The 14518-nt window shown below is 40.5% G+C and overlaps 1 protein-coding gene across 1 annotated transcript in view; it reads right to left on the bottom strand.

Moving 5' to 3' along the window:
* The window catches only part of WNK1 (WNK lysine deficient protein kinase 1), a 134464-nt gene that overhangs the window by 43908 nt on the left and 76038 nt on the right, over positions 1-14518 (bottom strand). Inside the window, 3 exon segments of the mRNA XM_049783240.1 lie at positions 956-1286; positions 3933-4152; positions 6672-6760. Of these exon segments, the coding sequence (XP_049639197.1) occupies positions 956-1286; positions 3933-4152; positions 6672-6760 (640 nt within the window).

The raw sequence follows: 14518 nt of genomic DNA, 5'->3' as shown, positions 1-14518 counted from the left end.
CTAGGACCCACATGCAAAAGTTTTAATGTTAAAAAAATTCCTGGTGGGCTGGATTGAAATGGTGCAGTGATAAGGCATTTGTCTTGCACATGGCTGACCGAAGGACTGTGGTTTGACCGCCTGTCCTCCCCCCCCCCCCCCCCCCCCGGCATCCCATATGATCCCCCCCAAGCCAGGAGCAATTTCTGAGCTCAGAGCCAGGAGTAACCCAAGTGTTACCAGTGTGGCTTAAAATTAAAAAAAAAAAAAAAAAAAAAAAGAAATCCCTGGTTATTACAAAAATTTTATTTGAATAAAATGTGACATCTGCCTTGTTTAATATTGCTTTCAAAGTTTTAGTAGGAAATCAGTGTGTTTTATTGGTATATATTTTAATTTTGGCTCTGTATTCAGGAATTACTCCTGGTAGGTCCAGGAACTATATGGGATGCCTGGAATAAAACGTGGGTTGACGCATGGAAGGCAATTATCAGTGTACTATCTCTCCATCACCAGATGGTTTTCAGTGGGTTTTAGTATTAAGCAGAACTAGCAGCAGTCTTAGTTGTTTTTAGTCTATTATGTTATTATTCAGTCAATGGGTTCAATTACATAGTGATGAAATAAACATGTCATTTTGCATTACTGTGATTTACTTTGAAGAGCTGTGATGAAAAATTTACTAATTGGAACCTTTAAGAAACAAAAATCTATCAAACTAATTTATTGTTTTAAATTTAGGGTTTTTTCTCTTTCTTTTATTGTGAAATCTATAAAAGACCTCTATTTCCTAATCAAAGTTCATACTTATCACCCTTTTATTATTAAGAATATGAAAAGAGAAAGAAAAGGCAGGTGGCTGCCAGTTATAATTTCTTGAACTTTGGATTAATAATTCAAAACCAAGAAGTCAGTGCAACATCAGAAAATACAAAATGAATTAGAAGTATAACTAACATATTTTGAAAATACTCACATAATACAGATATACTAGGTTGTTGGTACTGCAGCTGTTGGTGCTGATCTGCTTCAGGTTCTTCGGGTTCTACTTGTGTAGAAACTGAAGCAGAAGTGGTGGAGGCAGTAGGTATCCCAGTGGCAGCAGAAGGGAGCTGCTTGATTCCTGCTTGAGAAGTACTTCCTTGTTCAACTTGCTGTTTGACACTGCTTTCTTCTTGCTTTCTTTTCTCTTGCTCCTCCCGCACCAGCTGGCGCTGTTCTCGTTTCCTCTTAATTAATGACACTCTATCTTTGATGGCTTTTGCCATGGTCTTATGATCACCCTCACAAACATAGCCAGATTCTACCTGTAGAATAAAAGGACACAAATGGGGTACATATCAATAACCAAAAGTAAATAGAATAATAGCACACGCATACAACCCCAAAACAAACACTTTTCAGGAGAAAAAGTAGGACAAAGACATTCTCTCTGCTATGAAATGATATTTATGCAATGCATTTTCCTGCCATGGCTGAAGACACAATGAGAAAACCGAAACCAAATTTCTTAAACCAAGTAAATTCACCTTACTGTATTTACTATTTAATGTGACCATCATTTTTTTTAAACTTTCTTTGTTTTGGGGACCAAATGCTTAGGGATTATTAATACCGATGGTTCTTGGGGTACCCTTATGGGATGTCAGGGATTAAACTCGGGTCAACCATGTGCAAAGCATGTACTCTCTATTGTACTATCTCTCTGGTTTGCATCCATTAATTTTAACACATTTTGCTTTTACTTTCCATCACTGATAAAAAATTAACTGTGGTAAATGTAAAAATAAAAAGAAGCCTTTTGTGGGGGGTCCACAGAGAGGATAGCAAATAAGGTGTTTGGCCTTGCACCTGGCCGACCTGGATTCAATCTCTGGTGCCTTATATAGTTTCTTGAGCACACCAGTGGTGAGACAGGAATAAACCCTCAGGACTAGATATGGCCCAAAAGTTTAAAAAAAAAAAAAAAAAAGGCAAGAGGAGTGGGGAGGAAGAAAAGCTTCCAAAAAGTATAAAATGTCAATACTAAAAAAATGTTTCTCCTGGGGTTGGAGTGATATACCGTATTTTCTGGCGTATAAGACGACCCCCTAATTTTGCAGTTAAAACATAGGTTTAGGCCTCTATTCGCTGTATCAGACAGGACGTTCCTGTGCTGCAACTGTATGTACCACAGTGAGCCAATCACAACAAGCAAAGGTTCAAAGGTTCTACTGTAATAGACTTCCTCTCTGACTCTGGCCAACCTGAGCAGGCTTTTAGTGTAGATTCGGGTCCAGAACATTGTCTAATTTGCATGCATCAAAAGCCTGCTTGGATTGGCTGAGTTAGAGAGGCAGTCCGAGAAGCCTTGCAGTGATTGGTGCAGGATCGAGTTGGAAAATTCGTTTTGTGGCAATATTCAGACAATTTTTTTTTTCCTTTGGTTTTTGGTTTTTGGGCTGCACCCGGTGGTGCTCAGAGGTTACTCCTGGCTATCTGCTCAGAAATAGCCCCTGGCAGGCACGGGGGACATATGGGACAACGGGATTCGAACCAACCACCTTAAGTCCTGGATCGGATGCTTGCAAGGCAAACACCGCTGTGCTAGCTCTCCGCCCAATTTTCGTTTAGCGGCATACTGAAACATTTTTCAGGATATACTAGGCGTCTAAGACAATCCCCGATTTTCGGTCGACTTTCTTTGTTTCAAAAAGTTGTCTTATATGCGGGAAAATACAGTAGTACAGCAGGTACTTGCATGTAGCCGACCCAGGTTTGATCCTGGCACTCCATTTGGTTGTGCTCCTCACCCCCCACCCCCGCCAAGCCAGTTGTAATCCCTGAAGTGCTGCTGGGAGTGGCCTCAAAAAACAAACAGAACAAATAAACAAAAATGTCTTATACCTGACTCCTGCCACCCCCCCCACCCCCACCTTTTTTGGTTTTGGCCACATCTGGTGATACTTGTGGGTTACTCCAGGATATTCTCAGGAATAACTCCTGAAGGTGCTCAAGAACCACACGGGATGCCAGAGATCAAACATGGGTTTGCTATGTGCAAGGCAAATGCTTTACCCATTGTACTAACACTTAACCCCAAGACAGCTACTATTAAGTGACTTCATAAGTTTTACTAAAGAAATCTGTATATTTCTGTATAACTACCTGTTATTTTAGATTCTATGACAAATTTAAAATTTAAAATTCTCAAAAGTGACCTAGATTAAGTTCAAAACAGAACTCACTGAAGGTTGCCTACTAATAATATATCTTGAAAACTCCCTTTGAGGGGCTGGGCGGTGGTGCTAGAGGTAAGGTGCCTGCCTTGCCTGCGCTAGCCTTGGATGGACAGCGGTTCGATCCCCCGGTTTCCCATATGGTCCCCCAAGCCAGGAGCGACTTCTGAGCGCATAGCCAGGAGTAACCCCTGAGCGTCACCGGGTGTGGCCCAAAAACCAAAAAAAAAAAAGAAAACTCCCTTTGAAGTAAAAATGATCAATTTGTAGTATTTATCCAGATGATTGATCAAACTCTAATACAGCAATATTTAGAAATTCTCATTTATCATTTCAATTAAAGAGACTTAAATTAGAAGTGACCCAACCTTATAATGCATTCTAATTATCTCCCTCTCTCCCTCATCTATCCATACCTAAAGATATTCACATATTTTCTTCAAATAAGTGTCACAATTTAGGAGCTGGAGAGATAGTGGAGCAGGTATGGTGCTTGCCTTGCACACCACCAATTTGAGTTTAATACTCTATGATCCCTCAAACCCACCATGACTAATTTTTGAGTGCAGAGCCAAGTATAAGCCCTGAGTACAGGCAGGTGTGACCCAAACAACAAAGTGTCAAAGTCTTGTGGAATCAAGATATGCAATATATACTTCATAAATTGCATTATTTACCCAATAATATCAATGTATATAAATCTTTATCAACTTTAAATAGTTTCTTCGTCTTTACCATTTCCTGCGCAACATCTTCTGGTACATCTCTCTCCAAGTCAAAGGAAAACTCAATCGCTTCATTGTCTTTATACTTTCCCTTCAATTTCTTAATGTCTTCAATACGCAGCCATAACTTAATGGCTATTTTTTCTCCATCATCTTCTTCTGCTAGTTCTACCCGTACCCCTGTTTCCTCCTGGAAGAAGGCATGGTTCAAAAGGTCTTTGATAGAATATCTTCAAAAGAGAGAAAAAAGAAACAAAACAGATTAAAATAATTTTCATGCATAGGTAATTCTATTATACATGGAGTAATAAAAAGAACTGTGAAAAGATAAATAAGGAAAACTTTACCACTTACTTAACATTGCTCAACCTGAATAATAACTGCAATCTAGAGTAAGGGGTGAAAGTGAACTTTGAAAAAAAAATTAAAGATGCAGGGAACTAACAGCGAGAAATATATAAAATACAATATTTTAAAATAAACGATCATTTATACATCATTTAGAATTAACCAAAAATCTTCACATGCTGATCTGATAATCACTTTCTTGATTATTAAGAAATTGAGGTCGGGCCCGGAGAGATAGTACAGAGGCCTTGCAAGCAGCCGATCCAGGACCAAAGGTGGTTGGTTCGAATCTCGGTGTCCCACATGGTCCCCGTGCCTGCCAGGAGCTATTTCTGAGCATACAGCCAGGAATAACCCCTGAGCACTGCTGGGTGTGCGCCCCCCCCAAAAAAAAAGGAGAAAAAAAAAAAAAGAAATTGAGGCTCACTGAGATAAAATACTGGTAAATTGTTCCATCCAGAAAAAAAACAGAAAATGTTCTTAAACTGGAAAGAAATATTCCTGATTATAGTAGAATCGACTCTAACAAGATTAAGAAATCTCCCAATTGAATACAGAAAAAGAAACCCAGATTAAATTTCTACTAAAGACTTGAAGATTATAACTAGTGTTTGGGAAATCTTAGTAGCTCTTCCAAATAATAAAGTTTTGGAAAAAGTATGAGATTGGAAAAGTTTAAACTAGAAACTCTTTGGAAAAGAATTCCAAAGAAATTCTCTTTAAGAGGCAGATTATAGATTATGCTCAATTTACAATTCCTATTTCTACTGGCCTTGTTGAATGGTGTGTGGGGTGCTGGTAAAAGTAGATTATTTTTCAAAACCAAACCCTGGACCTTTTCCATGCCTAGCGGGTGATGACTCAGCTATTTGACAGATTAGATACAAACCACTCCTCTGGGAAAAGTCCTCGGTTCTTACAAATGACTAAGCCAGGTCTCCTCCTAGGCTCTGGGCAAAGCTGCCTCTTTTCACTCAAAAAAATCTGATGTTTTGCTTTTATCAAAAAATATAAAGCTGGTGTGTTTAAAAACCCAAAATTATATTTCACTTTTAAAATTCAATAAAGTACTTGGGAAATAATACTTAAAGTACTGTTTTAGGAGAATGAACCTTACTGAGTTTTAAATCATACTAATATGATTTGTGATTTTCATTAAATGTAATAGGCATACCTCGAACAGTTTAGTTGAAAATGGTTTAGCTGAAACTACCAAATCTTATTTTACCACAAATCTGAATAATTACTTAGGGGAGTGTTTCATAAGCAACGCCCTTGAAGTTTGGTGTCCCCACAAATGATTCTTGGCTAACTGAGCTTGGCTATACAGTTTAAGGATATGATGCTACTCAGCCCTACAATAATACAGGAATACCTGGGAACACATCAGCAGGGCTGAAGCACTCTAATAGGGATCCTCAAACTTTTAAAACAAGGGTCAGCTCACTGTCCCTCAGACTGTTGGAAGGCCGGACTATAGTTTAAAAAAACACCATGAACAAATATCTATGCATACTGCACATCTTATTTTGAATTAAAAAATATCAATAAAACACCCCCCCCCCCGAACAAATAAGGTATTTATAATAAAGAACAAGTAAAGTTAAATCAACAAACTTACCAGTATTTCAATGGGAACTATGGGCCTGCTTTTGCAGGCTGTAGTTTGAGGCCCCTGCTTGATGCTGAGAAGAAGTTGACAGAAGAAAAGGAAGGGGATTGGAGAGGGTGGAGAACATCCCAAATATGCACACTGGGGGCCTGGGACGAGTCGGCTGTTAAGCAGGACATGTAGCAGTGGCAAAAATACCCAGTGGGCTGGATAAATGTCCTGGGTGGGCTGCATGTACTCCACGGGCCATAGTTTGAGGACCTTCGCTCTAGGATCACACACCTGACAGTGCTTTGGATACTCCAGTGCTATACTTGATATGCCTGGGAGCTACCAGGAACATGTAATGCCAAAAGTAAACCATGGTCAGGCAAATACCTGGTATATGTCCTAACTGTTGCATTATCTCCTGGCTCCGAAATCTGAATATTAGAACTATGAAGTGATTGTGACATAAAGAAAATCAGCAGAAATAAAATATTAATAAATATAAAATATTTCTCAGTGGAGTTTGACTTGATGGCCTCCTATGGCCCTCAGCATGCCCTGGCATCCCATATGGTCCCCTGCGCCTGCCAGGCGTGATTTCTGAGCACAAAGCCAGGAGTAACTAAACCCTAGAAAAAGTAAGACTAAATGGCTCAACTGTAGGGCACAGGGGCCACAAGAGGGAAGCAAGGCTGGCAGGGCTAACAGTCAGAAAAAGATTGAAAACCAATGTTTAGACTTAACACTGTATTGAGACCATATAAATTTAAAGCAATATCCAAATCAAAAGATACAACTTACCTTTCGTCTTTGTTTTGTCGGATGCATCCTTCAATAATTTCCTTCACTTCAGGAATTGCTACTTTGTCAAAACTGGCTGGTTTCACTCCCTGAAAACCATAAAAACGTGACAGAAACACATTAATGTGGGCAGAGTCTTTGCTTTTTGATTTGTAGTAGGCTCTGTAGGGTTTTGTCTTTTTACCATATTCTCTTTTTTCTGATATGCCTGCAGGAGATGGTCCATGCAGGTTCACAGCTGGTTAGGGCATTTAGCATCCACAAGAAAATAACAAGGCATATAGTTCAGCTAGAGTCGGCACTTGCATGGCCTTTATATGAGAATAGGGGAACTATTAAGCAGTTGCCAACATCTGCTGCTGTGTTTTGAATAAAGTTATTGGCTAAAAGAAATACCAAATGTTCTAAGTGGTTAAGCAATCTTTAGTTCAACCTTGTTTCCTAACAGAGTCAACATAGCATTAAATTATTTTGGACAGTGAACCCATGTGTGGACATGAATTCACATGCTCAGTTTGGAAGGCATTGCAGGTAGGACTAACAAAACCCAACAAGTAGTGAAGAAGTTAAGGATTTGAACCGGTTTGGCATGATCACTTAAGAATAAATTGCCTTGTGTACCAAAAAATGATAGCTCATCTATATGAAAGACAGCCTTTCTAACTCAAAAGAACAATACTATTACATGTAGTACACCAAGTAAAATCGCAGTACGATCTTAGAATATTTACTGTGCAAATTCTTTATAAAAAGTTTTTTTTTTTGTCATTTGTGAAAAACGTAAGTGAGATGTAGAGAAAAATAACTTAATATATATATATTTTCCCTCTTATTTGACCTAAACTTGACTATAAGTTGAGAAAGCTTACCCAAGTAAATCCATGGTGTTAACATGATGTATAATTACTGGTGTTTCTTATTGTGACATGACACATTTGTTTTGCCCTTAATTAGAAATGGGAATTCCTTTCTGTGGGGATTGAGCCACGTCCAGTGGTACTCAAGGATTCATTCCTGGCTCTGCACTGTGTATGGGGGAGATTACACCTGGTTGTGCTCAAGGCTTATTCCTGCACTGTGCTCTGGAGTCACTTCTGGTGTTGACTGAGGAATCAGATGTGCTGTTGGGGATCTATAAATATATTAATCCGTGTGCAAGACAAAAACCCTACCCCAGTGGTTGGCAACCTTTTTTTTTCAACTGAGCCAAATCTATCCAAAACCACGATTGAAATTTATTTTGAGAGCTATACAGGGTGCACACTGACAGAGGCTAGGAGCAGAGTCCTGACTCCTGGAGCAGCCAGCCGACACACCAAAGAGCCAAATTAAAAGTGTAAAGAGCCGCCGGTTGCCAACACTGCCCTACCCTATCATCGCTCCAGACATTCCAACAATCTCAACTCGTGGCCAGAGGGCCGCAAAAGGCCCTCCATACAACATTTTGTGGCCCTGCCCTAGAGATCTCTTTTTGTTTTGTTTTGTTTTAGTTGTTTAGGTCACCCCCCACCAATGTTCAAGGCTTACTACTGACTTTGCACTCAAGGATCACCCCGACTTAGCCTCCTGTGGCCCCCAGGTAAATTGAGTTTGAGGCGCCTGTAAGTAATAATGTGGATTGAAATGAAGTGACAATACTGTATACTATTAGATGGAAGTTTTAAGTCTATAAAACTCAGAAAAGACAGAATGAGAGTGGGGTACTTGCATGTGGCCGAACTTAATTCACAGCACTGTCATTGATTCCCTTACCACTAACAGGAATTATCCATCACCACAATGCCAGGAAGTAAATCCTGAACACAGCCAGATGTGACCACAAAAACAATTAAAAAAGAATAAAAAGAAGGAATCCCAGGGCCTCAGCGATAGCATAGTGGCTAGGCCATTTGCCTTGTACTCAGCAACATGGATTCGATCCCCAGAGTCCCATATGGTCCCCGGAGCTTGCCAGGAGTAATTTCTGAGTGTAGAGCCTGGCGTGAATCCTTGAGTACCACTGGACGTGGCTCAATCCCCACAGAAAGGAATTCCCATTTCTAATTAAGGGCAAAACAAATGTGTCATGTCACAATAGAAACACCAGTAATTATACATCATGTTAACACCATGGATTTACTTGGGTAGGCTTTCTCAACTTACAGTCAAGACTAGGTCAAGAAAAGCCAGGGGACAAGAAAATAGTACAGGGGTTAGTATACATGCAGCCATGTAGTTCAATCCCTTAACACAGCACTCCTTGAGCATCACAGGAAACAAGTGACAAAAAATCCTCAGGCTCAAGAATTGACTGGCCCAAGAATCTCTGTAGTATCCTCTAGGCTGGGTTCTCCACCCAGTCCACCCACCTCTCCCAGTCCCATTAAAAAAAAATAAAGAAAGAAAAACACTTACTGCTGCCTTAGAAAACACATTGCAAGTATCAAAAGAGCTAATAAAATGATCAGGAATGTTACCTAACAGTTGGTATTAAAAGCTTATTCAAGCAGTTTTTACTGTTATCCACTTTTTGATAAAAGGTAAGAAAAACTGACCAAGCAGTACCATCTAGAGGCCCAGATTAGCAAAAGACTATAAAAAGTACCTAGAAGAATTTTCCTGAATCACTTGAGAAAAAAAGATAAGGGCCGGAGAGATAGCATAGCGGTAAGGCATTTGCCTTAGACGCAGAAGGATGGTGGTTCGAATCCTGGCATCCCATATGATCCCCGAGCCTAACAGGAGCCATTTCTGAGCATAGAGCCAGGAGGAACCCCTGAGAGCTGCTGGGTGTGACTACAAAAAACAAAAAAAGATAAATGCATAATTACATAGAAATATTTTTTAATGATTTAAAAATGTAAAAGTGGTAATACCTACCCTGAAACAGCCTAAAGAAAAGTCACTGAAACATAAAAATAATAGCTCTTTTCCTCTATTATCTGAAACATAGTATCTATCTATCTGGACCCATTATTTCAGTGGAAACAAATAGCCATCCTAACCTAATCTAACCCTGTCCAAAAAGGGAGATATTTCCTCAAAGAAGAATATAGTGGCCAAAAGGCACATGAAAAAATGTTCCACATCATTAATCATCAGGAAGATGCAAATCAAAACAACTATGAGATATCATCTCATTCCACAGAGACTGGCACACATCACAAAGAACAAAAACAACCAGTGCTGGTGCGATGTGGGGAATAACATCACTGCTGGTGGGAATGTAGACTGGTTCTGCTTTCTTCCTCAAAACCTTAGAAATTGAGCTTCCATATGATCCAGCAATCCCATTCTTAGGAATATACGCTAAATACCCAAAAACACAATGCAGAAAAGCCCTTTTCATTTCTATGTTCACTGCAGCACTATCCACAATAGCCAGAATCTGGAAACAACCCAAGAGCCCGAGAACAGATAAGTGGATAAAGAAATTGGCACATCTACAAAATGTAATAGTATGCAGCTATTAGGAAAAATGAAGTCATAAAATTTTCTTATACATGAATGGATAGGAGAGTATTATGCTGAACAAAAGGAGTCAGAGAGAGACAGACATAGAATAATTGCACTCATTTGTGGCATTAAAGATAAAAAGATAGTATAGTAATAATTTCCAGAGACAATAGAGATGAGGGCCAGGAGTACCATATCCATGGAAATAAGCTTGCCACAAATAGTAGGGGACTGCAGTGAGGACAGAGATAGGACATATCACAATGATAGTTGGAAATGATCACTGGTCAAGAACTGGGTGCTGAAAGGAGATAAAAATTATATCCATAGGGGCCAGAAAGATAGCATGGAGGTAGGGCATTGCCTTGCATGCAGGACAGTGGTTCGAATCCTGGCATCCCATGTGGTCCCCCGAGCCTTTTGAGTGTAGAGCCAGGAGTAACTCCTGAGCGATGTCAGGTGTGACCCAAAAACCAAGGAAAAAAAAAGTTATATCCATAATACCCCTTCAGTAACAACATTGCAAACCACACAGTCTAAAAGGGAGGGGAGAGGGGAGGGAAAAGGAAGAAAGAAAGTGGTGTAAGGGAGAGAGGGGGGAGAGAGGGAAGGAGGGAGAGGGAGAGAGAGGGAGAGAGGGAGAGAGGGAAAGAGAGAGAGAGGGAGAGGGGGGAGAGGGGGAGAGAGGGAGAGAGGGAGAGAGAGAGGGAGAGAGAGAGGGAGAGAGGGAGAGAGGGAGAGGGAGAGAGAGAGAGAGAGAGAGAGAGAGACAGAGAGAGAGAGAGACAGAGAGAGAGAGAGAGAGAGAGAGAGAGAGAGAGAGAGAGAGAGAGAGAGAGAGAGAGAGAGAGAGAGAATGAGAATATGTCTGCCAGAGGCAGGCAGGGAGGAGTGTGGTAGGGAAACTGGTGTCAGGAAATGTGTACTGAAGGATGTTGAACATGGTATGAGTGAAACTCAATCATGAACAACTTTGTGACCAGTGTTCAAATGAATTAAAAAAGACACACTCAAAAAACTCTGAGATATTTTTGAAATGGGGTGGGCTGAATACCTCACCCTCCCCACCAGAAAACCCAGCCTCTGCTCACAACTCTCATCTTCTGGGGAGGGGAGGGGAGGAAAGAGGAGACTAGAGGGGGAGAGGGAGAGGAAGAGGAGAGGAGGGGAGAGGAGAGGGGAGCGAGAAGAGGGGGAGAAGAGGAGGAAAAGAGGGGAGGAGGGGAGGAGGAGGAGGAAGAGGAGGAGGAGAGGAAAAGGTGAGGGAAGGGGCCGGAGGGTGCTGTGAGCCATAAGGCTCTGCTTGCACATACTAGCCTCCCCCAGCATCCCATATGGAGCGATTTCTGAGTGCAGAGCCAGGAGTAACCCCTGAACCTCACCAGGTGTGACCTAAAAACAAAAACAAAACAAAAAAAAAAGAAAAGGGGAGGGGACTCAGAGGAAGAGAGGGGAAGGGAGGGAAGAGAAGGGTAGAGAAGAGGTGGAGGGGAGGGAGGAGAAGGGTGAGGAGAGGGGTGAGAAGAGGGGAGAAAAGAGGGGAAGGGAGGGGAAAGAAGAGAGAGGAAAGAGAACAGAGGGGAGAGGGGGTAGAATAGAGGGGGAGGGGAGGGGAGAAAAGGGGAGAAAAGAGGAGGCGAGGGGAGAGGAAAACGGGGAGAGAAAATAAGAGGAGAGGGTAGAGGGAAGAGGAGAATAGAGTGGGAGGGGAGAGGTGAAGAGAGAAGGGGGAGGAGAGGATTCTTTCCAGATAGTCTTTACACCCTCTGATTGGACCAGCTCCACAACTACTTTGACCTTATCAACTGCCAAGTCACCAAATTTGTTTCAGATCTACAGGCCACAGACCACATGGCTGCAAGCAGCCATGGAAGCCGCAAATTTTCATAATAGGGTTAGTCCAGTAGTATCACAGAAAATTTGATGGGAAGTTACATAGAAATCTACCAAAATCGTGGGCCTGAACAGTAACACAAAAGGCTCAATGGGTACCAGTCATCGCCCAATAAAACCTTAAGACTTTTTCGATAACATGGAAAGATAAAACAATTTTCACATTGACCCCTGTTGATTTAAGTTTTGATAATTCCACTTGGCTGTTTTGTTGTAACAAACAACACGCAGTAAATCTGTTTGTGCCTGCAAGGCTATGTAATAAAATGAACTTAAAACAGAACTGATGAGGCATGGCCTGTATGAGGAAAAAAGGCCTAGAAAATAGAGGGCCAGAGCAGTAGGACAGAGGGTAGAGCACTTGCCTTGTACATGGCTGACCCTAGCATCCCATATTGGTTCCTGAACAGGGTGAGGGGAGGAAAGGGAAAGGGAGGGGAGGGGAGAGGGAAAGAAAACAGAATGAAATACAAACTAAAACGACATCCAGAGGATTGCAAAGGCCAATGATGATGCTGGCAAAATGGAATAGATGACTACCTGTGGTGATTGTGAAGACTTTTTTTTTTATGAGGATTAATAAAAACTAACAAACATTTTTAAGTGCTGGTCTATAATATTCTAGTACATAAAGTACCAAACAGAACAAAGTATAATAAAGCAGATTTATAATTAGCTCACATAAGTCAAAAACTGTTCTATTCTTTATTCCTCTTTACTCCTTGATTTAGAGCCATTCAATTCTTGATTTTAGTCCTCCTAGTCATTAAAAAAGCAAAGTTTTGCTTACTAATTATATATGCACTTCAACAAAACACTATTGGTCAGTCAGCAATCTACTGGTTTTAGAAATATTCTTTCTCTTGTAACTAACAGGACCCTATGCCATCATTATTTTTAGTAATTCTAAACACTAGTGTTTCTGTATTAAGAAAATATATTTCTATTTATATATCATTTGAGGGCTACACTCTGCTCAGGAATCATTCTTGGCATAGCCCAGGGGAGTGAACCCAAGTCAGCGACATGACTGGCAAGTACCCTACCTACTGTACTATCTCTCTAATCCTGAATATGTATTTATTGAACAACTAATGTATATCCATTTATGATGCCTTTGAGGTTATACAAAGGTATTCTTTTTAAACAAAAGGGCCACTTTTTGGGAAACCGCTAGTGGAAAATCAATTGTATTGGAAAGATATTACAGCTTGTCGAGCACTGCCTTACAACCAGGTTTGATCACTAGCACCCCACCATATGTGGTTCCCTACATCTCACCAGGAGTGATCCTTGCCAGAAATAAGCCCTGAGTAGTGCTGGTGTGAGCCAAAAACAAACAAACACCAAAAGAATTATGATTCCATAATTCCATAAGGGCACCCCAGAGTAAATATGAATGTTTATAAAAATACTACTTTATTTTAATCACGAAAAACTAAAACCAATACTTGCATTTTACGGACTCTGAGGATTTTCCCCCCTTTCCTTTATTTATTTATTTCATTTTAGGATCATATGCAGCAGGGTTTACTTCTAGCTCAATGCTCAGGAATCAAACATATCTGAGAATACTTAGGGGACTACAGACTGTATCAGGGATCGAACCAAGGTCAGCTGCATGCAAGGTAGGCACCTTATCCCCGTACTATCTCTCCAGCCCTAGAGGCAAGTTTTTCCATAAATTCTATATATTTGTGGTTTACCAAATAATCTGTTTGAAGATCAAAAGCAAGCCATGATATTCTGACTTAAATTTTCCAACTCTTAAAAGGTATTAAAATAAATGCTTCTTAAAAGCTTTTAAAATCTATTAGGGTAACACTTAGCTATCCTTTCATAAACTTTATGATTCTAAATTATTCAGAACTGAAAAACATCTCCCTACTCTTCATACCAAATTGAATGTAAATTAGCTAAATTATAGAATCTTACGTATTTTTTTGGTTTGTTTTAGGATCACACATGGGTGTGCTCAGGGGTTACTCCTGGCTCTGCATCCAGGAATCACTCCCAGTAGTGCTAAGGGTATCATATGGAATACCAGAAATTGAACCCAGGTCTGATTGCAAGGTTGCTTACAGGCTCGCTACATAATATCTAAATGGCCCCAGGACTTTAAATATTTTAAATAACAATCTGGAAGTAAACAATTTTAATAGCTTTAAAAATGGGGTCAGAGCAATAGTACAGCAGGTTGGAAATTTGCCTTGCATGCAAGCAAGCTGGGTTCTACCCCTAGTTCCCATTATTTCCCCAATCCCACCAGGAGTGATCCTTGAGCAGAGCCAGGATCAGGCCCCAACCTCCCCACCCCCCAAAAACACCTTTATTCACACATCATCAAATAACTACAGTGCACCTTCCACATCTCTAGAAATATTCACCCACCTCATTTATACAATCCTTCTGAGGGCAGCAGCAGCAATGTGAATTTATGATGATAAACAATGAGCAAAAATCTTTCTTAGGAAAATCCATCAGGAAAAGCAAACTAGACCTTACAATTACAGAAAAAT

Source organism: Suncus etruscus, chromosome 11, assembly GCF_024139225.1.
Source record: "Suncus etruscus isolate mSunEtr1 chromosome 11, mSunEtr1.pri.cur, whole genome shotgun sequence".
In the NCBI taxonomy this organism is placed as follows: Eukaryota; Metazoa; Chordata; class Mammalia; order Eulipotyphla; family Soricidae; genus Suncus; species Suncus etruscus.
This window is presented reverse-complemented; position numbering and strand designations above follow the sequence as displayed.